This window comes from Myotis nattereri, assembly GCF_964212035.1.
Source record: "Myotis nattereri genome assembly, chromosome: 7".
Taxonomy (NCBI): Eukaryota; Metazoa; Chordata; class Mammalia; order Chiroptera; family Vespertilionidae; genus Myotis; species Myotis nattereri.
In genome coordinates this window covers 86,463,743-86,486,778 of record NC_138082.1, presented here as the reverse complement: position 1 = coordinate 86,486,778, position 23,036 = coordinate 86,463,743, and the positions used below count along the sequence as shown (strand labels likewise).

The 23,036-nt window shown below is 61.5% G+C and overlaps 1 protein-coding gene across 1 annotated transcript in view; it reads right to left on the bottom strand.

Moving 5' to 3' along the window:
- Window positions 1-1,650: 1,650 nt before the first annotated feature.
- The window catches only part of GLI2 (GLI family zinc finger 2), a gene marked incomplete at both ends in the record, with an annotated part of 165,889 nt that continues 144,503 nt past the window's right edge, over window positions 1,651-23,036 (bottom strand). Inside the window, 8 exons of the mRNA XM_081095474.1 lie at window positions 1,651-4,076; window positions 5,512-5,848; window positions 7,261-7,542; window positions 8,892-9,056; window positions 12,173-12,322; window positions 18,254-18,388; window positions 21,428-21,550; window positions 22,399-22,618. Coding sequence (XP_080951600.1) covers window positions 1,651-4,076; window positions 5,512-5,848; window positions 7,261-7,542; window positions 8,892-9,056; window positions 12,173-12,322; window positions 18,254-18,388; window positions 21,428-21,550; window positions 22,399-22,618 — 3,838 coding nt within the window. The remainder of the gene's footprint in view (window positions 4,077-5,511; window positions 5,849-7,260; window positions 7,543-8,891; window positions 9,057-12,172; window positions 12,323-18,253; window positions 18,389-21,427; window positions 21,551-22,398; window positions 22,619-23,036) is intronic.

Genomic DNA, 23,036 nt, shown 5'->3' with positions numbered 1-23,036 from the left:
TAATTTCTGTTCAAATGCACCAAATTTACTGCCCAGGTCCTCATTAACTGTGTCAAGGAGGAAGCAGGGAGACAAAATAAATTATGAAAAAATTACTTTTTTAATGTACAAAAGGACTTATTTACAAGTTGAGCATGTCATCTCAATCCATAGCAGGTAGAAAAAGCTAAAAATGTTCTGGAGATATAAACTTGGCTGGAGGACTCACCTACAGTATTTCCAGGGCGATGTCTTCTGTACAGACTATATACAGGGTGGGATGGTTTGACATCTTAGCTCAGGGAATGAATGACCACCAGAGCCCAGACCCCGGGGCTGTGATTTGGACTTGGCCTTTCCTGGAGCCTAACAAAGCCCTGGTGTTCTGGGACGCAGCGGGCCCGGGTAAGGTCACAGTCAGTATCAAGCTCCTAGTGGTACAGCTGGTTTTGGCAAGGATGCCACGAATTCAACACGGGGAAGGTGTGGGGCGTGTGCTGGGGAGGATGCACCCACGCATCCTACTATGTTCAGGAATGTCTCCTGATGCCAGTTCCAAATCCCACCTGAAGGAGGAATCACCTCCTTCCCCTCCCGCCCCCCTCCGCCTCCCCCCAGAAGCCATGCACATCATCATTCTCTGGAATGAATGAGGGCAGAGGGAGGGGATCCAGGGGTGCTGGGACTCGGCAGGGACCCCGGGCTGCTGGAGAGTGGGCAGCATGGCTGGAGGCACCTGGAGAGGCCGCCATCAGGGCCTGGGGCAGAGTGGGCGGTCAGTGCCCTGGGGAAACAGGGCTGGGTAAACATGTGACTCTTCCTACGCCAGGCGCCCGAGGCTGGGCCCTGTGCACTCACGTCCTAAAGGTCCGTCCACACGTGGGCCCCTCGGTCATCCGTGGCCGCAGCGGCTCCAGCAGCCCCAGGGCATTCAGAAGGGAGTGTTCCTTTCAGGGAGGGCCACGTTTACACGCGTGGACGCTGTAAACACGCCTGGAGGCTCGCCGCCTCTGAGCACCCCGAGCGTCACCGTGTCTTCTTTCCCTTTTCTAGCAACTTCCGTCCTTTATTCATTCTATACATGCGGGCCGTGTGCCAGGTGCACGCCTGGCTCTGCGGGTAGAGATGCCGGCTCCACCCCCCTGGAATCAGGATGTGCTCCGAGTCACCTGGGTAAACTCTTTCCTCCGACCAGGGGCGGTAGCGGCCTCACGGCCAGCTTGCGGGAGGATTCCGGGGCCAGCAACTCCTCCTCCTTGCAGGATCGGAATAGAAGCTCATCTTCCTGGATTGCAGCATCCAGTACGGCTTTCTGATTCACACCCAAATGTGTTCCTCTGCCCTTTTCCTCCTGTACTTGGAAAGCCCTGGCCGGTGGGACCCCTCTGTGACGGGCGAAGGAGCCGGAGCAGAGTGGTCCCCTAAACACCGGAGGCGTGAGCACTGTGTAAACGAGCCTTCCTGCTGAGGTTTGGTCAGTGTTCCAAAAGTAACCCCAAAGAAGACCAGACAGGGTGCACGTAAACTTGCCTTAAAGCATTGTGGTCTGAGCCACAGCACCCTCCCCCCCTCCCCCGAGGCTTAGTAATACTTTTTTGGAAAAAGACAAAATGGATGACACCCCACTCTGGAAACGATTCCTCGGGGTCCCCTCCACCAGGGGCCGGGGCCTTAGGTCATCATGTTGAGGAACTTGCTCTCCTCGGCCAGGCTGGTCAGCATGGAGCTCATGTCCCCGACGGCCATGTTGCTGATGCCCGTGGGGACGGAGGGCAGAGTCAGGGAGCTCCGGGGGGTGGTGAGGCGGGAGGAGCTCTGGGAGAGGCTATGGAGGAGGCTGGGGCTCAGGGCGCCTGAGAGCAAGCTCGAATGATCACCATCATCCATGATGGCGTCGAAATCGATCTGGGAGGCCTCCAGCAGCTGGGAGTCCACAGTGCTGGACACCTGGTTGACGCCTGGTGAGGACAAGGGCTGGGGCTGGAGGCCCTCCGGGCAGGCCTGTGGCTGCGGCGGTTGGGGCCTCATGACCTGGCAGCCTACGTGGTTCTCCAGGCCTCCATCCTGTTCATACATGTGGATTTGGCCATAATAGTAAAGCATGTTGTGGTCCTGGGCTCCACCCGTGTCCTGTGGGGGCAGCTGAGGAGGCAAGGATGCCATAGTGCCCATCGCTCCCTTGGGCACAGACTCTGCCATCTCCTGGTTGGCTGATACAGCAGCCATGGCATGGCCAGCGGCCCTGGCATAGGCCAGCTGCTGCCCAGCACGTACCCCACGGTGGCGGCCAGCAGGGCTGGGCTCAGGAGGTGGCCGGGGTTGCACTAGGCTAAAGCCGGGTCCAGCCAGCCCCCCTGAGGCCTGTTGCAGCTCCAGGAAGCCGGGCTGGTGGGAAGGCAGAAGACTGGGGCCCTGGTGGTAGCCCTCCTGGCTCATGGGGACTGCCAGGTGATGGCTCTGCTGTGGGTAGCTCTGGGCTGCATGAAGTGGTGCCATCCCGGCCAGGGTGGCATTGGGGGCCCCAAGTTCCCTGCGTCTACTACCCATCATGGAGGGGTCGGGAACAACTTCCATTTGCTGGGGGAGCCCCAGGTGACCGGGCTTGGCTGCCAGGTTGCTGCAGGATGCGGGGAATGGATTCAGGGCCCCGCCCATGGTGCTGGAGCTCAGCTGGGGGTGGCCTTGGCCGTAGCTGGCGTGGGGGCTCGCTGTGGTGGTCATGCTGGGACACTGGCCCCCTGCCTGCCGCAGCTGCTGCATATGATTCCCCCTGGGCCCGGAGGGGGCTCCGCTGCAGGGCCGCAGGTGTGGCTGCGTGCTGCCCAGACCCCGAGGGCTCGGCGGCACGCCCTGTGCACCGTAGCCCAGGTACTGGCCGAAGGCCGGCTTCTGCTGCGCCACAGCCAGGTTGCCCTGCAGAACAGGCGGAGGCTTCCCCTGGCTGCTCAGGGCGTCCATGGTGCCAGAGCTCACCTCGTTCCACTGCACAGGCATGCTGCTTTTGCTTGGGCCAGAGGGGGCGCCGTAGCCCAGCTGGCAGCCTCCCAGCCCAGGGGCGGAGGGGCCCACGTTGGAGTCCGCAGCCACCATCCTGCGCTGGCCCTGCAGCCCCGGGCTGGGCAGTTTGGGCTGTTCAGGGAAGCAGGAGCTCTCGGGGGGATATGCCTGCAGGGCGCTGTCGCCCAGGGTGCCCGCATGTGCCTTGATGTACTGCACCACGTCGTCGGGCAGCACCAGGTCGTCCTCGGGCAGCAGGAGCGCGCCCTCAGGCCCTGCCCCATCTGTCCCCACCGCCATGGCTTCCATCACCATGTTCTCGCTGATGCTGGGTGGCCGGGGGGAGTAGGTGCCGCGGGCGAGGCTGCCCTCAGCGCTGGCGGGACCCTGCAGGTGGAGGCCGCGCCTCTCGGCCGTGCAGGGCTGCAGCGGGCCCGGGTTCACATCGTGGGCGCTGAGGAAGCGCTGCACCCGCGGCGGAGCCAGGGCGTCCGGCCGCCTCACCGGGTCACTGGCCCGCCGCGCCCCGCTGCCGCATGCCTCGTGGGGGAAGGCGGGTGCAGGCCCCGCGTGGCCATAGGCCAGCCCCCCACTGCCTCGCCGGGGCCCCAACACGCGCTCTGATGCGTCCAGCAGAGCCAGCCGGGCCCGCAGGCTCCCGCGCTCCAGGCCTGGCAGCGGCGTGGGGGGCGGCCCGCCCGTGGCCGCCGCGTACTTGGCTCGCAGGCTGTACTGCTGCGCGGGCGTCAGGCTGAGCGGCCCCGTGCCCACCCCGCTGCCCTGGCTGGCCTCGCTGGAGCGCCGAGACGCGTCCGTGGAGATGGGGTCGTAGGAGTCCGCCGAGCTGGCCTGGGGAGGGCGGCCCGCGCCCAGGGGCGAGGCCTCGCTGGAGCGGCGGCTGGAGAAGTAGGGAGAGATGCCGGAGGAGCGGCGGCTCACGGTGTAGGCCGAGCTGACCGTGCTGGCGGAGCTGTCGCGGCGCTCCTGCAGGTGGCTCAGCACCGTCACCTCGCTGGCCGACAGCTCGGACAGCCGCGGGTTGGGCAGCAGCCCCGGCGGCCGGCCGCCCCCGCCGCAGCTGAAGTTCTCCAGGATGGAGCCTGTGGGAAGGACAGAGGTCAGCGCGGGGCGGTGGCAGCGGTGCCCCGCCCGTGGGACCAGGCCGAGCCTGCAGCCCGGAGCCCTGGGCCCCGGCCTGGCGCCCGGCAGGCACTCAGCCATGGTTTCTGGTGGAAGCGGTAAGGAGCAGAGGTGGGCGAGCGTGGCCCTCCTTGCAGAGCGTGGGCAGCAGAGTCAGGGCCGGACGCCGCGTGGCTCTCCCACTGCCCGGCCGGCCCTGAGTTCCCATCCAGCTGGCGCTCTGCATTCCCAGCTGCGGACGGTGTCCTCGCCGTGGACTGAGCTCTGGAGAAGAGCCCAAGAGGGCCTGGCCCTCACCCTCTGGGGGGGGCTGCCAGCCAGGCTCCTGGGACAGGGCTGACAGAGCAAGTAGGCTGCTGTAGGGAGGGCCGAGACCCATGCCCACGGGAGGGAGGAAAGGAGCAGGGGGGCAGGGAGAAGTGAGCAGTGACAGCCCCTTCGGCAGCCTTGGCGGACCCCTGGGGAGCTCCGGGCCTCAAACAGCCCTTGCACTCTGGCAGTGATCGGTCCCTGGATGGAGGCCACCCTGGGAAGGGTGACCTTGGTGGGGCAGCTGTCAGCGGCCCAGGCGATCTCTGCAGGAGGCGGAGAGGTGAGGCCATCTGCTAGCAGTTCCCTCACAGCTGAGTCAACAAGTCCTTGCTTAGGGAAGAGCTGGTGGTGCATCCCCGTGTTCACGTCCCACTAGCCCACACTGTGGTCCACACTGGCCGTCAGTCCCCGAGGGAGCCTGGAGGGTAAGTGCCCCAGTGGCTGGTGCACTGCTTGGCACAGGGTCAGCATCCGAGAAGTGCTTGGTGAAACAGCCTTCCATCTCAAAACTTGGCCAACATCTCCTGAGGCTGAACACAGGGCTGCCTCCTCCAGGAAGTCCTCCCTGCCCTTCCCTAGTGGACATGCTTTCTTTCTCCCCGACACAGCTCTACCTCCGTGATGTTTGGCTCATTCTGTGGGTGACTGTGCATCTGGTGGCATGGCCTTCAACTGAATGCTCCCTCTAACCACAGGAGTGAGACTATCACTCCTGCCCAGGGCCTTTGCCATGGTGCCCACAAAGGTGTCTAAGAGGCCGAATGAATCATGAGGACGAGGATGATGTGAGCAGGCTGTGCCTGTTTTTAGGGGGTTGTGGGGTGCAGCATGGTGTAGTTGAAAGAGCATGGGCTCTGCAGCCACTCAAGCCTGGGCTAAGTCTCAGCTCCACCCTTGGTTTAAGTGAGGCCCTTCATCTCTCTGAGCCTCAGTTTCCTAGTCTGTGCAATGGGCTGGTAAGATCCACCCTACTGTGGCCAGTGAGAGGACACACAGCGCTTGATGGGCATGAACCTGGTGGTGCTGCCCCAGGCTCTGTCCCCCTCCCCCCCACCCAGCCCACACACCAGGACCTCCACTCACCGCTTCCCGGGAGGGGAGGCAGCTTGGGGTTCCGGGGGTGTGGAGCTGGCCCGGCCCACGAGCAGGAATCTTTAAGTGACTTGAGCTTCTCCCTCTTGAGCTGCTCTAGCCGGTGCATGGCGGTCATGTGCTGGCGCAGCTGCAGGCCGCCGGTGGACGGGGCGGCCAGGGCTGAGGTGTCGGCCCCCGGGGGCGTGTCATCCAGTGCTGTCAGGTCTCCCAAGCTTCCAGGCCCCGTCCCCGGCATGTCCACCCCGCTGTCATTGTTGGGGGCGCTGCCCAAGGGAGAGGGCTCGCTGCTGCAGGATGACTGGGCCCCAGGGCTGGCCTGGCACAGCTGTAGAGGACGGGGTGAGGTCAGATCAGCCGTGTGAGGACCACCTGGCCTGCGCCCAGGACTGCACCCACAAGGCACCCTTGCACACCCAGGGGCGGGAAGGAAGCTGCCCTTGGCCTCCCCAGCTACAAGATGGGCCTGAACTGCCTTCAGGACAGAGTCGGTGGGTGCAAGGGACTCACTGGCGCGGAGAGGACACCAGTAACTGTCAGCCGCCTTGCCCCGCACCGTCCCTGCTCAGCCCACCCTCACTCCTGCCAGCCCGCCCCACCCCACTCGGAGCTGGCGAGTCGTCAACAGGTGGGCACCTTGAAGCTGTGCCCACAGAAGCAGCCGCAGCCGCGTGAGGTTGGCATGAAAGGCACTTGAGCATTCCCAACAACCGCGATGTGCACGATGAAGGAAGGGACAAGGAGCGCTGCGGCTGCCTTCTCAGCAGGCCGCAGGGAGCGTGTTCGGAAGGGAAGGGACAGGCGGGAGGGGGCCTGTCCAAGGGCCATCCCAGCAGCCCTCGCGCTGGGCCGGGGCAGAGGGGCTGGGAGCTCATGGCGCCTGACAGTGCAGAACCCACAGAACCCGGACCTGAGCCCCAGCGAGGCTGACGCTGGGGGAGCACCTCTGGGCTCGTTTCTAGGCTGATGGCTCCCAAATTCCAGACTTCTCTCTGGGAAGCGGCAAAGCTCCGTCCTGTCCAGGCACCACCCGCGTTCCTCAGCTCACTCCGCACCTTCTGTAGGTCAGTCCTGTCCTCTGTAGCCCTCACCCACCTCCACTCTGCCTGGCCCTCATGCGGGGAGGTCCCCACTGCTTGCTCCTGGGCCTGTCAGCTTGACTCTTGCTGCCAGCCTTGCCTGTTCCAAGGGTCCTACCTGCCGTCTACCTATCCAAGCCCACCTTCCCCTGGACAAGCCCCCAGCCCACCCTCACTCATGCCAGCCCGCCCCGCCCCCTCAGGCTCACCTCAGTAACGTCTATCCTTGGGGGAGGTACAGTCGGGGAAAAGAGGCAGAGACAAAGAACAGGTGGTTAGAACGAAAGGAGTGGAGGCCAGAGGGGTGAGGATGCAGACCGGACAGCGGGCAGGGAGCCCGAGGCGGCTCTGGTGCTGGTTAGAAGGCAGACACCGGCAGCCACTCGGCCCCTCGCAGACTGGCACGTGCGGGCAGGCACTCCATCGCCCACAGCCTGCCAGCACCACGGGACCTGCCACAGAGCGTCTGTGAGGCCCACGGCGGTGAAGGGAGGACAGCTGAGCTGGAGAAAGGAGGCACAACGTGGGGTGCTTAGAGAGGGGGCCTGGGAGGGCCCCAGCTGCAGGTGGGGCGCTGGACCCCCGGCGGTGCTCGGGAATGGGCCTGGCCTGCTGGGCGTGGCTTCCAGGGGGCCGGGGCCTCACTGCCCACTCTGCTTACCCCGGAGCTCTCGGTCTTGATGGCTTTGACGTGCAGGCAGTCCTCAGCGGACTGGCCGGTGCTGCTGGCCTCGGCGCCCTCCTCGGAGCGCTGGCCGCCGGGCTCAGGGCCGGCCTCGGGGTCCCCATTCTCCCTGAGCAGCAGGGCGCGGAGGTGCACGTCGCCGCGCTGCTTCTTGGTGACGTGGGCGTCGGGGCCGTGCACGGTTTTCACGTGCTTCCGGAGAGAGCTGGGGTCCGTGTAGCGCTTGGTGCAGCCTGGGATCTTGCAGATGTAGGGTTTCTGGGAGAGAAGCAGGCGGCGTGACGGACGGCCACGAAGGCACTCGGCATGGGCGCACTCCCCTCCGGAAGCCATGCCGCCTCCCGTGGCCGAGCCTGGCTGCCGCCGCTGGAAGGCGCACCCCGTTCACAGCCATGCCATCTGGATGGAAGGGTCCTGCCCTGCCAGCCTGTGTGCACGTTTCCGGCAGGTGAGCATGTGGCTAAGGGAGCCCCCGCCACACCGGGGGACGGAGATCAGAGGCTGGAGGGAGGGGACAGAGCCTGGTGTGACCGTCCCGCCTCCCTGACCAGGGCGCGGGGACTTTGGACATCAGGAGTGAGGGTGACACTTCCCTGTGCCCGTGAGGCAGCGCTTGGAGCCCAGGCTCTCTGAACCTCAGTCCTGAGCTCATATACATGCACACTCTACACCCACATACATACATGCACATTTATATGTGTACACACATGTCTACACGCAGGCACATACCCAATACATACAGGCACACACATATACACATGCAGGAGTACATATGCTTACAAACACATCTACATGCACATATACATATAAAGCACACACACATACCTATATGTGTACATACTTACAAATTCACACCCACATCCTTCCCCACACATAATGCATACACATATACGACCACACCCACACGCATACCCGTATTAACACACAGGCATACACACAGGCACACACCCCTCTTCAAGGCCATCTGTAGAGACTGAGGGGTTCAGATACCTCTGGGAAGTCCTCTAACTTCTTACAAGCATTGGAGCAAGTCCCTTAGGGGTTCAAAATGTATCTAAGCCCTAGCTGGTTTGGTTCAGTGGATAGAGCGTCGGCCCATGGACTGCAGGATCCAGTGTTCGATTCCCGGTCAGGGCACATGCCTGGGTTGCAGGCTCCATCCTTAGTAGGGGGCGTGCAGGAGGCAACCAATCTATGATTTTCTCTCATCATTGATGTTTCTATCTCTCTCCCTCTCCCTTCTTTTTTAAAATCAATAAAAATGTATCTAAGCTTTTAGAAATGTTCTTTCCGGAGTCTCCCTGAGTGACAGCATTTGATCAGCAGGGCAGGGCCTGGGAGGTGGGCAGAGCGGACGCCATGGGCTCCCGCCCACTTCCCTCCCAGGGCTCCCGGGGGAGACAAAGGCTGCCCTGTGTCCCTCACAGGCCAAGCGGGACTGGCAGCACTAGCGGGTAGGCCTGGCCTCACCAGCTGCCCAGGCCCTGTGTGCTGAGCTGACAGAGCTCGGTGGGGAGAGGGCCCCTGGCACCTGGCCTCCAGTCGTCTAGAGGACAAGGGGCGATGCGTGTGCACGCGTGCCCGTGGGGCCGGAGCAGCTGGCGTACCTCGTTGGAGTGGGTGCGGTTCTGGTGCTTGGCGCGGTCCGAGGCGTTGGAGAAGGCCTTGTTGCAGCCCTCGTGCTCGCACACGTACGGCTTCTCCCCGGTGTGGGACCGCAGGTGCGTCTTCAGGTTCTCCAGGCGCGAGTAGGCCTTGGAGCAGCCCTCGAACTGGGAAGAGGCGGGTTTGGTGAGTGAGGGCGCCCCGGACCCAACGCGGGAGCCTGGCCTTGGGCCAGACACGCTCCTCCCCAGCCCTGTCTGCTCCACCCCGCAGTGCAGCCAGGAGCGTCAACTCAGCAGTAACAACCTTCCTTCTGATTAGGGAACTGACACCTGGCTTTCTGGGAAACTTGGCCGGGACTGAAAAGTACAGAGGGAGGACAGCGCTGCCCGCCAGGGACAGCCCGCCGACCCCAGCGACGTCTCATTCTGCTGGCACTGCAGACATTCTTTTTTACACCAAAATCGGGAATGTGGCATTACCTAGTCATGTTTTCTGCTTGTTAAAACCAACAGCAAAAACTCTGTCAAATGTTATTTTTAACTATTTCCCAATGCCCCTCCCTGATTGGAACTGTTCTGTGCATCGAATGTGCTGAGAATAAATCCAGAGTCCTCGTGGCCTTGCCCTCGCTCTGGCCACCTCGATCTCCTCAGGTCCTTGAGCCCACTGGCTTCTTCCGGGCTGGGCCCTGGCACACAGTCCCCTTTGGCCAGACCCTTTCCCCCGCCCCCGCCCCCCGGCCCTGGCCTGGCTCACTGCCTCTCCACCTTGTAGGTCATCCCCGCGAGCACTTCTCTGACATTCTTAATCATGCTAACCACCCTCCCCCTTTAAGCTCCCTCACACAATTTAGAACGATCTTAATCGCCCTGAGACCTGGCTCCCCACTAGGGTACGTGCTCCACGACTGCAGTTTCCTTCTAGTCTTGTTCATTTCTGCGTCCCTAGTACTTCGTGCCAGATGAAAGGAACACCTCGGGAAGGAAAGGAGGAAGGAGGGAGGGAAGGAGGGAGGGAAGGAGGGAAGGAAGGAGGGAGGGAGGGAGGAAGGAAAGAAGGAGGGAAGGAAGGAGGGAGGGAAGGTAGGACGGAGGGAAGGAGCGAGTGAGGGGGCAGGGAGGGCAGGGAGGGTGGGGTTGGGGAGACCAGGAGTATATACTTAGGATCCTGCAGCAGCATCCAATGTACCTGTGAGAACTGACCTCAGAATGACAGGGAAACCAGCAGGCACTGTCTCATTCTCCCCCCCGCCCCCCCCGCCCCCCCATTTCTGACTATCTGAGCATATGCGGCCCCAAAGGCCTTTGATCTGTTTCTGCCGCTCAGGGCTCAGGGCGGAGGACTAAGGCTCAGAAAATAACTTCCTGCAAAGGACCCAGAAGAGCCAACAGTCTTACAAAAGGAGGGCTAATTTGAGGACTGACACTTCCCAACCTCAAAACTTACTGTAAAACTACGATAACCTGACGGTGGTCCTGGCGCAGGACACAGAGATCCGCGCAGGGGCAGTGAGAGCTCAGAAACGAGCTCCTGTGCTCAGGGCCATCTGACTGTCAGCAAGGGCGCCAAGGCCGGCCGAGGGGAAGAACAGCCCCTCCGACAAACGGGACGGGGACAACGGCTGAGCCACGTGCGAAAGAAGGGAGTTGGACCGTCCCTCACGCCAAATACAAAAGTGAACTCAAAATGGACTAAAGACCTACAAGGAGGTGCTGCCCTATAAAACCAGACACAGGGTGGGGCAAAGCAGGCTGTCAAAACTCAGAACTTTGTGCTTCAAAGGACACTATCAAGAAAATGAGAAGAAAACCCACGGGATGGGAGAAAACATTTGCTAATCATAAGGTCTAGGAGAACTACTACCATTCAGCAATAAAAAGACAAATAATTTAAAAATGGGCAAAATATTTGAGTAGACATTTCTCCAAAAAAGATATATGAAGAGGCCAGTAAGCACGTGAGCAGACACTCAACTTCATCAGTCCTCAGGCAAACACGAGTCAAAACCACAGTGGCATGCCCCGCAGTCCGCCATGATGGCGGGAACCAGAAGACGGGCAACTCACGCTGGCAAGGACGCGGAGAAACCAACCCCGCGCACGGCTGGCGGGAAGGTAAGCAGTGCAGCAGCCTCTCTGGAAATCAGTCCGGCTGGTCCTCAAAAAGTTAAAATAAGAGCTCCCATATGACCCAGCTCTAGCATGTACACCAGAGAACTGAAAGTAGGTCCGCACAGAAACTTGTGCACAAGTGCTCACAGCAGCATATCATGACAGCCAAAGAGTGGAAGCAGTGACATATCCGTCAACCGATGAATGGGCTAGAAAACTAGCACCTATCCATACAATGGAATACCATTTAGCCACGACGTGAAGGAAAGAAGTGCTGATACACGCTGCACCATGGGTGAGCCTTAAGAACAGGCTAAGCGAAAAGGCCAGGCCGAGGGCTCACACTGACTGTCTGCAGCAGGCAAGCTCCGAGGGAGGAGGCGGATCAGTGGCTCTCAGGGAGTTGGGGGAAGAGAGAGCAGGAAGTGACTGCTCACAGGTATGTGGCTCTGATTGGGGTGATGAAAATGTTCTGGAATTAGCTAGTAATTCACAACTTGTGAATATGCTAAACATCACAGAAATTGCACCTTGTTAAACGATGATAAACTTTAGTATGTGAATCTTATTTCAATGAAAAACTTGCTAACAAAGGTAACATAATTCATTGAATCCTGGGCAGCACCAATATTAAGATAGTCCGATCTCGAGGCAGTAAAATGAGAATAAAATGTACATCTTGGAATCCATGAAACAGGGCAAGTCACGAAGAGGCGCTCCCAGAGGTTTCAGCTGCAGCCATCAGCGCCTCACTGGGCCTACTCCCCTTCACGAGGGACCGATTTCTGTGTGTGGAAAAGGCCTTACCGATCATCATCCCAGGTCCGTCACTCCATAAGGGAGGCTGTCTGAGAGGGCTTCTATTTGTGTTCACTTAAAAAAACAGAGATTTTACCCCTCATGGCTGAAGCTGTGACGCCCAGGCACGAGAAGACATGAGAAGTGTGGGGCCAGCTGTGCCGGGAGGGTGGCAGTCACACTCCCGCTGCAGCACGCCCTGAGCGAGAACCGAGTTCTGGACGACAGGCAGGCGCGGGGCCTCAAGGGCCGAGACAGGCGGAAGGCCCAGGGCAGGAGCAGACCGAGCAGCCCGACCCTGGGCTCAGCCCGGCTCAGAGCCGCTGGGGCTGCCCCGCGTGGCTGCGGGAGGGCGAGGCGGGCGCACTCACCGTGCACTTGTGCGGCTTCTCGCCCGTGTGCCGGCGCATGTGCACCACCAGCATGTACTGCGCCTTGAAGGGCTTCTGCTCCCGCGTGCAGGCCTGCCAGCGGCACACGAACTCCTTCTTCTCCCCGTGGATGTGCTCGTTGTTGATGTGCTGCAGGAACAAGCCCCGAAGGGGGTGAGCCCGGCCAGCGCCTCGGACCCCTGCTGAGCGCAGGCCACCCCCACAGACCACCGCCCACTCTGTCGGGTCGCCCTCCGGCCGCGCCTCCTCCTGTGGTTAGTGGCCACCAAGTGAAGACATACTGTGTGCTAATGTCTCGGCTGCATTTCCCAATTAGTCATCAAAGCGACCATCCCAGATGGTCAAAGGTGCCCCGCTCACCGCAGACGGGGCTCCGGGCTCCAGTCCATGGAGGACTGGTGGCCACGACGATGCTCCCAGCTGCGCTGCACACAGTAGGCACTAATTAACTGCAGCGAGGCAGACAGGGTGCCTGAGAAGCCTCTCCGAGCTTTCCCCTGTTGTTCCAGGTGTTTACATTAAGTTTCTGTTATAATGGAAACGTCATTGCGTCCTGGTCTCCATCTGCGTCCTGATAACCCGTAAGAGGGCGGCTTTGTCCCTTTGCACAGAGGCCCAGCTTGTTAGTGGCTGCAGGGACTGACCCCCGCGGAGGACCCTGGGACCGTGTGGCACTGCCCCTGGCACAGCACAGCCCGAGAAGGGAGCAGAGCTGCCAGCGACCCTGTGACTGGGCACGGTCAGCATGGCACTGGGACCCTACTCATCAGCTTGTGGCCCACTGGGGCGAATGGGGCAGAGCGAGGCAGGCAGCCACCCTGGGCGGGTGGTCCTCAGACTGTCTTGGCCAGCACTGGTCTGGGCAGGAACAAGGCTAACTTTCCTGCCTCCCTGACCCTGCGCCCACACCTGTCATCTGCCCTGGCCTCACCATCTGCATGGCGCCCAGAGTGGCTTCTCCTGTATGTGGAGCCTCGGGCCTGGAGGCTTTCGGTCTCAGGTAACAGCACGCGGGCCTGGGCAGACGCTGGGGTTACAGTCACCTTCTTTGATTATCTAGTCCTGAGCTCAGTCCTCCCTGAAGGGGGCGTGTCACTCACTGCCCCTGAGCTCAGTCCTCCCTGAAGCAGGCATGTCACTCACTGCCCCTGAGCTCAGTCCTCCCTGAAGGGGGCGTGTCACTCACTGCTCCTGAGCTCAGTCCTCCCTGAAGCAGGCGTGTCACTCACTGCCCCTGAGCTCAGTCCTCCCTGAAGGGGGCGTGTCACTCACTGCCCCTGAGCTCAGTCCTCCCTGAAGGGGGCGTGTCACTCACTGCCCCTGAGCTCAGTCCTCCCTGAAGGGGGCGTGTCACTCACTGCCCCTGAGCTCAGTCCTCCCTGAAGGGGGCGTGTCACTCACTGCCCCTGAGCTCAGTCCTCCCTGAAGGGGGCGTGTCACTCACTGCTCCTGAGCTCAGTCCTCCCTGAAGCGGGCGTGTCACTCACTGCCCCTGAGCTCAGTCCTCCCTGAAGGGGGCGTGTCACTCACTGCCCCTGAGCTCAGTCCTCCCTGAAGCAGGCATGTCACTCACTGCCCCTGAGCTCAGTCCTCCCTGAAGGGGGCGTGTCACTCACTGCCCCTGAGCTCAGTCCTCCCTGAAGCAGGCATGTCACTCACTGCCCCTGAGCTCAGTCCTCCCTGAAGGGGGCGTGTCACTCACTGCCCCTGAGCTCAGTCCTCCCTGAAGGGGGCGTGTCACTCACTGCCCCTGAGCTCAGTCCTCCCTGAAGGGGGCGTGTCACTCACTGCCCCTGAGCTCAGTCCTCCCTGAAGGGGGCGTGTCACTCACTGCCCCTGAGCTCAGTCCTCCCTGAAGGGGGCGTGTCACTCACTGCCCCTGAGCTCAGTCCTCCCTGAAGGGGGCGTGTCACTCACTGCTCCTGAGCTCAGTCCTCCCTGAAGGGGGCGTGTCACTCACTGCCCCTGAGCTCAGTCCTCCCTGAAGCAGGCATGTCACTCACTGCCCCTGAGCTCAGTCCCCCCTGAAGGGGGCGTGTCACTCACTGCCCCTGAGCTCAGTCCTCCCTGAAGCGGGCGTGTCACTCACTGCCCCTGAGCTCAGTCCTCCCTGAAGCGGGCGTGTCACTCACTGCCCCTGAGCTCAGTCCTCCCTGAAGGGGGTGTGTCACTCACTGCCCCTGAGCTCAGTCCTCCCTGAAGGGGGCGTGTCACTCACTGCCCCTGAGCTCAGTCCTCCCTGAAGGGGGCGTGTCACTCACTGCCCCTGAGCTCAGTCCTCCCTGAAGTGGGCGTGTCACTCACTGCTCCTGAGCTCAGTCCTCCCTGAAGGGGGCGTGTCACTCACTGCCCCTGAGCTCAGTCCTCCCTGAAGGGGGCGTGTCACTCACTGCCCCTGAGCTCAGTCCTCCCTGAAGGGGGCGTGTCACTCACTGCCCCTGAGCTCAGTCCTCCCTGAAGGGGGTGTGTCACTCACTGCCCCTGAGCTCAGTCCTCCCTGAAGGGGGCGTGTCACTCACTGCTCCTGAGCTCAGTCCTCCCTGAAGGGGGCGTATCACTCACTGCCCCTGAGCTCAGTCCTCCCTGAAGGGGGCGTGTCACTCACTGCCCCTGAGCTCAGTCCTCCCTGAAGGGGGCGTGTCACTCACTGCCCCTGAGCTCAGTCCTCCCTGAAGGGGGCGTGTCACTCACTGCCCCTGAGCTCAGTCCTCCCTGAAGCAGGCGTGTCACTCACTGCCCCTGAGCTCAGTCCTCCCTGAAGGGGGCGTGTCACTCACTGCCCCTGAGCTCAGTCCTCCCTGAAGGGGGCGTGTCACTCACTGCCCCTGAGCTCAGTCCTCCCTGAAGGGGGCGTGTCACTCACTGCCCCTGAGCTCAGTCCTCCCTGAAGCAGGCGTGTCACTCACTGCTCCTGAGCTCAGTCCTCCCTGAAGCGGGCGTGTCACTCACTGCCCCTGAGCTCAGTCCTCCCTGAAGGGGGCGTGTCACTCACTGCCCCTGAGCTCAGTCCTCCCTGAAGCAGGCGTGTCACTCACTGCCCCTGAGCTCAGTCCTCCCTGAAGGGGGTGTGTCACTCACTGCCCCTGAGCTCAGTCCTCCCTGAAGGGGGTGTGTCACTCACTGCCCCTGAGCTCAGTCCTCCCTGAAGGGGGTGTGTCACTCACTGCCCCTGAGCTCAGTCCTCCCTGAAGGGGGTGTGTCACTCACTGCCCCTGCGCTCAGTCCTCCCTGAAGGGGGTGTGTCACTCACTGCCCCTGCGCTCAGTCCTCCCTGAAGGGGGTGTGTCACTCACTGCTCCTGAGCTCAGTCCTCCCTGAAGGGGGTGTGTCACTCACTGCCCCTGCGCTCAGTCCTCCCTGAAGGGGGTGTGTCACTCACTGCCCCTGAGCTCAGTCCTCCCTGAAGCAGGCGTTTCACTCACTGCCCCTGAGCTGGGCCTGGCGGACATGTGGGTGGTGCCCCCGGGACTTTCATGTCCCCATTTTGGGCTGTGTATCTACCTGGGGTGGAAAGAGGTGGTGGTGGCGGCTCACACAGAGGTGCAGGGGACACTGCTCCTTGCTCCCTCCCACTGGGGCTTCTCTCTAAAGGCGGGGAGCGCAGGTCCCACTCTCCCCTTCCTCGCCCTGGGCTCCAGGCCTGTCCTGCTGTGTGCCAGTCAGGCTGGGCCTACCGCCCCGGGGAGGGGGGTGTGGAACACCAGGTCCTCAGTCCCTCCTCTCCAGGCCCTCTCGTCTCTCATTCTCAGCTCCCGCTCGCTTTCATCCCCCCCTGCCTCTAGACCCACACTGCCCAGTGCGCCAGTCACTCCCCACTTGTGCTCCGAGCCCCTGAAATGTGGCTGCTCCCAACTGGGAGGGGCTGTAAGTGTAGCACACCTGTTTCAAACACAGTGAAAACATAAGGGATGTCAAATGTTCCAATATTTTGTTTTATATTGATTACATGTTGAAATGATAATCTCTTAGATTTACTGGGTTAAATAAAACATATCACTGAAATGAATGTCACCTGTTTCCTTTCACTGTCTCTTACGCATTTGCTCCTACATAACATAAAGTGACGCGGGTGTGTTCGTGGCCTGCAGGGCCTTCTCCTGGCGATGCTGCTGTGGACCTTCGAACCCCACAAGGCTGTCCGAGCTGGACACGAGGCCGCGTGCCTGAGTGCAGGCCCCACTGGCGGGCACGCAAACGCCAGCGTGGCTGCAAGTAAAACCTACAGCACCTTGAGCTTCCCGGGGAACCTTCTCTATTAGCCTCACTTTCCATTTTTAAAGGCTTTCAAATGATGGGAGTGCGCCCTGACAATGCCTTGCAGTTTTTCTTATTGGTTTACTTAGCGACAAATTGTTCATCATCGACTGAGGGCTCCAGCCCGCCCGTGCGCCGGCGCCATCCATCTTCCCGGGAAGCAGGCAGAGCGGGTGGGGCTGGCTCTTCGGGGGCAGGCGGAGGCGAGGTGCGCACCTGCAGCCGCAGGGACAGCCCAGGCACAGGCGGGAGCCTGCAGCGGGAGCCCCCCTTCCAGTCCGGATGCCCCTGCCTTCCTTTGGGGAATCCCTCCCTGCTCCTTGGGGCCACTCACTCATTGCTGAGCGCATCTTGTCATCCTGGTCTCGCTCTGCCCGGCCCCTGCCTGGCCCAGACGCCGCCCCTTCTTCCTCTGACCGAATCTGATCTGTCCCATAACTCAGCGCCCACGTCCCTTCTCCACCTCGGACTCCTTGATCAAAGAGTACAGACAAGACCCTGCCTCACAGGTTCCACGCCAGCTGGGGGATGGTCCGCTAGGACATGTGTCTCCTGGATGGGAATGTGGGAGGAAAAACCCAAACACAAGAGAAGCCCACAGCACTGGAGAGCAACTGCGGCACAGACGGAGGAAGCGGAGGGGTGGGCGGTGCTCTCAACCTGCGCTCCCAGCGCTGGGGAGGACGCTCGCTCGGGGTGGCTCCTGGGTGCGAGCAGTGCGGGCACGCGTGTGCATGTGCGTGTGCATGTGCGTGTGTGCCCCCCCCCCCCACAGTCGCACTGCTAGTTTAGTGTGGGGCTCATCTTTACAGACACTCTTTCACCAGGAGCGTGTGCTGGGACGGGGTGTGGGGGCTTATTCTTGAATTTAAGTTCTCTTCCGGGTGGAGAAGAGAGGCGCCTGGGGCTGGTGTGAGGACAGGGAGACGGAGGCAGAGGGGCGACCAGGCATGGGCTGCGCTCTCTGCTAAGTGGTTATTCTGGGGTCATATTCCATCTCCACACCCCTGTGGAGTAGGACTCACCCACACAGGAGGAACTCTGCAGCTCATGGAGGTTGAGTGGCCTGTTCTCACCTATTTAGACTCACTGCCTGTGGTTTGAAGCCTGTGCCTCCACGCTGAGCCCCACGCCTGCTCCTCCCACTGCACAAACTACCCGCGGCCGCCACAGCAGGTGCCGCCATCGAAGAGCTTACGGTGGGGACCAAGGAGAGGGCGCACCCTGACGGGCACCCACTGCGGGGTCTTCTCTGGCCTGCTGATCTGCCAGTACCAGGCATGTTCACGCAGCCCCCTGATTGGGCGGAGACAGCCACCTGCACCTGTGCGGGTCGCTCAGCACTGCCTCTGAGCGGAAATGGCCAACTCCGTCCTCTACGGGAGGAACTGCCTTCAGGTTTCGGGGCCAGGATCGCGCTTACTCTGCCATGCCGGCCGGCTTAGCTGGCCTCACTGCCCTCTCTGCATTGGTTGCCAGGACCCTCAGGAAAAGGGTTTACCTAGGAGCCACAGCTCAGAGGACTTGGCTTTGCATACTAACTGGACTCCTGACTCCCTTTTATTGCGCATTTCCCCTGAATTGTCCTGTTTCCTTGTTTTTCTTCTAATCTCTTGTACTGCATATGTATCTGTAAGCCCCCTCTTAGACACAGGCCTGGATAAGGAATCATGCTGCCCACCTGCGAGGACACGGCACCCCTGAGAGCCTCCTCCTCCAGCCCCTCCTCTGTCTGGGGCCTGGCAGGCTGCAGGCTCCCTGGGCCCAGGCCGTGCCCCCGCCGGGTGACGGGGCCGGGAGGCTTACATGCACCAGCTGCTCCTGCGTGTCATACTCCTTGGTGCAGTCCTCCCAGTGGCAGTTGGTCTCGTAGATGACCACCTCCGCCTCCTGCTTGCAGTCGTCCCTGTCCAGGTCTTCCTTGAGGTCGGCCAGCTGCTCCTGGGGAGGAGCAGAGCACACCCCTGAGCCTCGGCTAGCAGCCAGCCCTGCTCAGAGGCTGCCGTCAGCTCTGCACAGTCTGTGCCCAGGCCCTGGGCTGTGCAGGTGCACACACAGGCACGCACACACGCACACGCACCGGCTTTCCCAGACCCTCCTCAGCGGGCTTCTACCCATCATTCTCCCATCACACAGCCGTCCTGGGCCCCTCCCTCCTCTTGATGCCAACTTGTCATCACCAAGGCATCTCGCCACATCCTGAGTCAACTGGCATGGCGAGGAGAGCTGAAGCGAGCAGGCAGTGGCTTTGCTGTTTAGCTTGGTTTCCCCTGCGAAGAGCCTGGTGGGCTCACAGGCCCTGGGGTGGGGCATTTTAGTCACAGGGTCCGCTCTCCAAGGAGGCAAGAGAAACCCAACAGGCATCTGGCCTGGCCCTCCAGGCCTCTCACTTTCTTACTGTCCTCTCCTCCCAGGCACCCAGCACACCTGGATTTGAACCCAGGACAGCACGCGGCTGGGTGAATGTGTTCGCACGTCCTCCTGGCAGCGGATCCGTGGAACAGCCTGCAATGGGGGCTTTCTTCCCGCGCTGCAGCCAGAAAGGAGGCTCGGAGGGCTCCTCGCCCTCCCAGACACACAGCGAGTGTGGAGGCCTGGACTTGGACTCCAGCCCCCCTCCCCCCGGCATGGAGCCCACACGTGCCCATTTCAAGGTGACAGGCCTCCACCCAGTCACAGGTGCTTCAATTCAAAGGGGACAACACGTTTGACTCCAAAACCAGCAACAGACTGAGCATAAATCGGCGCCACCGCCTGGGAGGGAACGGGAGCTGGTGGAAGGGAGGCACCCGAGCCCAGGGCGGGAGGAAGGCCCAGGAGGAGCTGCCGAGGACGTCAAGGGCTCCCGGCTCCGTTGACTCCGGATGTTCCACTGGCCGCCTGCCGGCCCGCTCCGAGCAGCGCCAGGCAGAGCCGACCTTAGGATGCCCTGCTTCCCATTCAGACTACCTACCACTGGCACAGATGTTCTGTCTTTCAAAACAGCCTCTGGGGCAAACATGATAGCTCAGGCTGACGGGGAGACCTCTCCCCACAGTCAAGAGCCCCCCCAGACTCCAGACACTCAGCCTCACTCCTCACACTGCTCTGTGGCGAGGGGTGACATCGGCACCCCGGCCCCTGCGGCCGGGGACCCGCCCTCCTGGCCGCCCTCGGTTTGTGAACGCACCTTCCAATCAACGCACGTGTCCAATGCACGCGCTCTGAAGAGGAAAACGAGGTGCAGTGCAAGAAGTCCCCCGGCAGCTCCGGGGCACATGCCTGACTCCTTAGAAGGCGGGACCGCGTGCCCGCTCCGCCCTCACCCTCACAGGAGACCTGGCCCGGACTGCATGCTCTGCTGATTCAGAGAAGAGGCTGCGGGGACAGGCGTGTGGGGACGGGGATGGCAGGACGACGGTGCACCCGGCCCCCAGGGCGCGCTGGGTGTCTTCCCAGCCCACAGGTTTGAGGCTGAGGCAGGGAGGGAGGCTGGGCTGCGTTTTGTGCCAAGGGAGAGCATGCCCACCCACCTTGCAGGAGCCGGGTCACTGAATCAGGACAGAGTGACACGGTGACAACCTCCTCATGATAAATGGCTCTCCTTCTCCTTCACAGATGAGGAGCCCAGCTGGGCAGGCAAGAGGGCTTACGGGATGGGGCAGGGGGAGCTCCCTGTGCTCAGTGCGGCCTCTACCCGTCCTCGCTGCTCCCCGTGCTGCTCCCCCCAGGATGTGCGCCGCCCTCATCCATTCCCACCGCCCGATGAGGGCCGCCCCGTGGAAGCCACGCATCACACTCAGAGGCTTTGGCGTCAGCGAGGGGAGAAGCATTTGTCACCAGCCCCTCTGTCTGCCTGACAGTAACAGAACCCAATATTTCATAAAAATTAAGTGCCCGGAGCATGCCCCATGGCTCGCAGTCTGATAAAGGATGGTGTGACAGAGGCAGGGAGGCAGGGACAGGAGGCCTGAGCACCGCTGGTGTCAGTGCTGTGACAGGGTAGTAACGGATGGAGGCCAGGCCACCGTGAGAGACGGGTGGGAGGCTCGTCTGCGCGGCCAGCACTCACCCTGAGCTCTTCCCCCACAGCCTCTGCTGCAAGAGCTGGACTGTCTGCCTGTCCTCTCGGGTGTTGGGCCAGGAGGCAGGGTCTCCCGAGGGACCTGCACAGGGTCTCAGCCTCGCAGGACCACCCCGGCTGTGGGGCGCTCCGCCCCTCACCCTCCCTGTCCTTCCCCGTCACCACACACTCGTTCCCTCACATGTGCATGGAGTCCTTGGAAATAGATTTCACAGTTACCGTGCACCAGGCCGGTGTAGACCCTGATGGCCTGGAACCCAACCAGACCCCTCCCCAGAGGGCCCTCCCCCAGCGCCCGGCGCAGTGCAGGCTGGGCTCCTAGCTCTGCAGGAGGGTCAGGAAGGCTGAAGTGGCAGTGAAGGGGGCAGGGCTCCAGGGGGAGGGAGCGCTGGACAGGAGCCTGAGCCATCAGGGGACATGAGCCCCTTGGGCTTGTGCTGCATGAGGGTGAGGGGAGTGGTGGGGCGAGGCAGCTGCAGCCCCATATCATCCATTCACTCATTCTGATGACATGTTAGAGAGAGGAAGGGAGAGAGAAGAAGAGAGAAATGCTGGTTGCCTCCCATACTAGCCCCAACCAGGGACTGAACCTGAAATCCAGGTATGTACCCTGACGGGGAATCGAACCAGCAACCTTTCGGTGCATGGGATGACGCTCAACCAACCCAGCCACTCAGCCCGGCAATTCAGGGTGTGTCTGAGGAGCCTGTAAGGTGCAGGGTGCTGGGGACACAGCTCTGGTCCTCCCTGAGCTCAGGACCGTCCGCCCTGCCCACCCTGGTTCAGTCATTTGCTCACTGGTTCATGCAGTCAGCCACCTGCTCATCCTTCACCAGCAGGGGCTCAGCCCCAAGGCTGCTGACCCCGCGGACGAGGCCTGGCCCAGCCTGGAGACGTGAGGGTGGCGGGCAGGTTACCTGCGTCAGGGTCACCGGGGAGGCTGGTCGCAGGCCCTCGGCCTCCGTCTTGACCTTGCTGCGCTTATGGATGACGATGGGGTTCACGGTGCTGCTCACAGCCGACTCGCTGCTCTGCTTGCTCTGAAGGGGTGCAGAGGAGAGCCTGTCACTGGGGGCAGGGAGAACACCCCAAACCTCTGGACCCTCCGCACACAGCCTATCCGGGCCAACCCTTGTGTTTGGAGTGGGAGAAACTGAGTCCTTCCAGGCAGGGGCACAGCCAGGAGAGAGCCCGGACGGCCTGCCAGCAGCTCGCGCCACATCCGTGGCAGCGGAACAGAGGCCTCTCTGGGAAGGGGGCTCGGAGGACGGGGTGAAAAGGGGAAGGGACTGAGCAGCAGGGGTTCACGGGGATGTACCGCATGGCACAGGGAACATAGTCAGTGACATTGTGGGTGCCAGGTGGGTGCTGGAAGTATCGGGGGTCACTTTATAAAGTATATGATTACCTAACCAATAAGCTCTACACACGAAATTAATACAAAATAATATTGGATGTAAACTGCAATTAAAACATAAAATTAAAGAATTTTTTAAAAAGATGGTCTTTGGTGAATCCATGCTCCAAAACTAAACTGCGCGGTATTACTATTCATTAAGCCATCTCATATTCTGGGCACGGAGCACCCACACTGTGCTGACTGCGAATTCAGGTTTCCCCATCTACTTACCTGTCTACTGCACAGGGCCATCCGAGCTGAGGCTGGGCGCTGCCCACAGGAGTGGGAGCAGTGTCAGGACCCCTCCCAGGCCTCCCACCCAGCCTCATCCAGCCCAGGCCTTTCAATCCTGTGGCCTCTCCACAGAAGGCACCCCGAGCTACACCTGCACCCCGAGTCCTCCCGCACGTGGCCAGTGTGAGACGGGACCGCCAGCCCGCGTGGAGCCGGAGCATCAGTTGGCCCGCTCCGCGCCCTGCACCCGCCTACCTGGCTGGCGTCGTTCAGACAGTTGCTGTTGCTGCTGCTGCTGAGCTGGGTGGGCGTGGTGCTGATGGAGGTGAGGGCCATGGGCTGCTGGGCCAGGAAGGTGGGGGAGGGCTGGATCAGGGGCGGTGTGTGTCCGAAGGCCGAGCCCAGGCCCCTCTGCTGGCTCAGGATCTGCTGGTAGGCCACGGGGTTGATGGGATGGGGGAAGGTGAAGGCTGGGCTGCAGAGAAGAGCAGACGAGGTGGTGGAGCGGAGAGGGAGGGGGACCAGGCCTCTGCTAGGCCAATACTTCCTGGGCAGACAAGGCCTTGCCCAGGGATCGGATGGGCATGTGCTCACCTCACCATCACCACGGCCCTGCCTCACTCCGAACCAGCAGTGGCTCTCCACTGTGCTATACCAGGCCTTGCCTTTCATGCTTAGCCTCCAGACCCGGCCCCAGGGGCAGCCTTCACCCTGGCAGGTTGGCCCCCAGATTCCGTCCCACCCCACCCTGGCCCTTCGCGGCTCTGGCGCGAGGCGCACCCCTGCTCTCTCTGAGCCCCACCTGGCCTCCGAAGCCGTTCTAAAGCCCTCATCCAGGAAGTGAGCCCTGAGCCCTCCGGGCACAGCCCCTTCTTCCCCGCCTCCTGCACTTG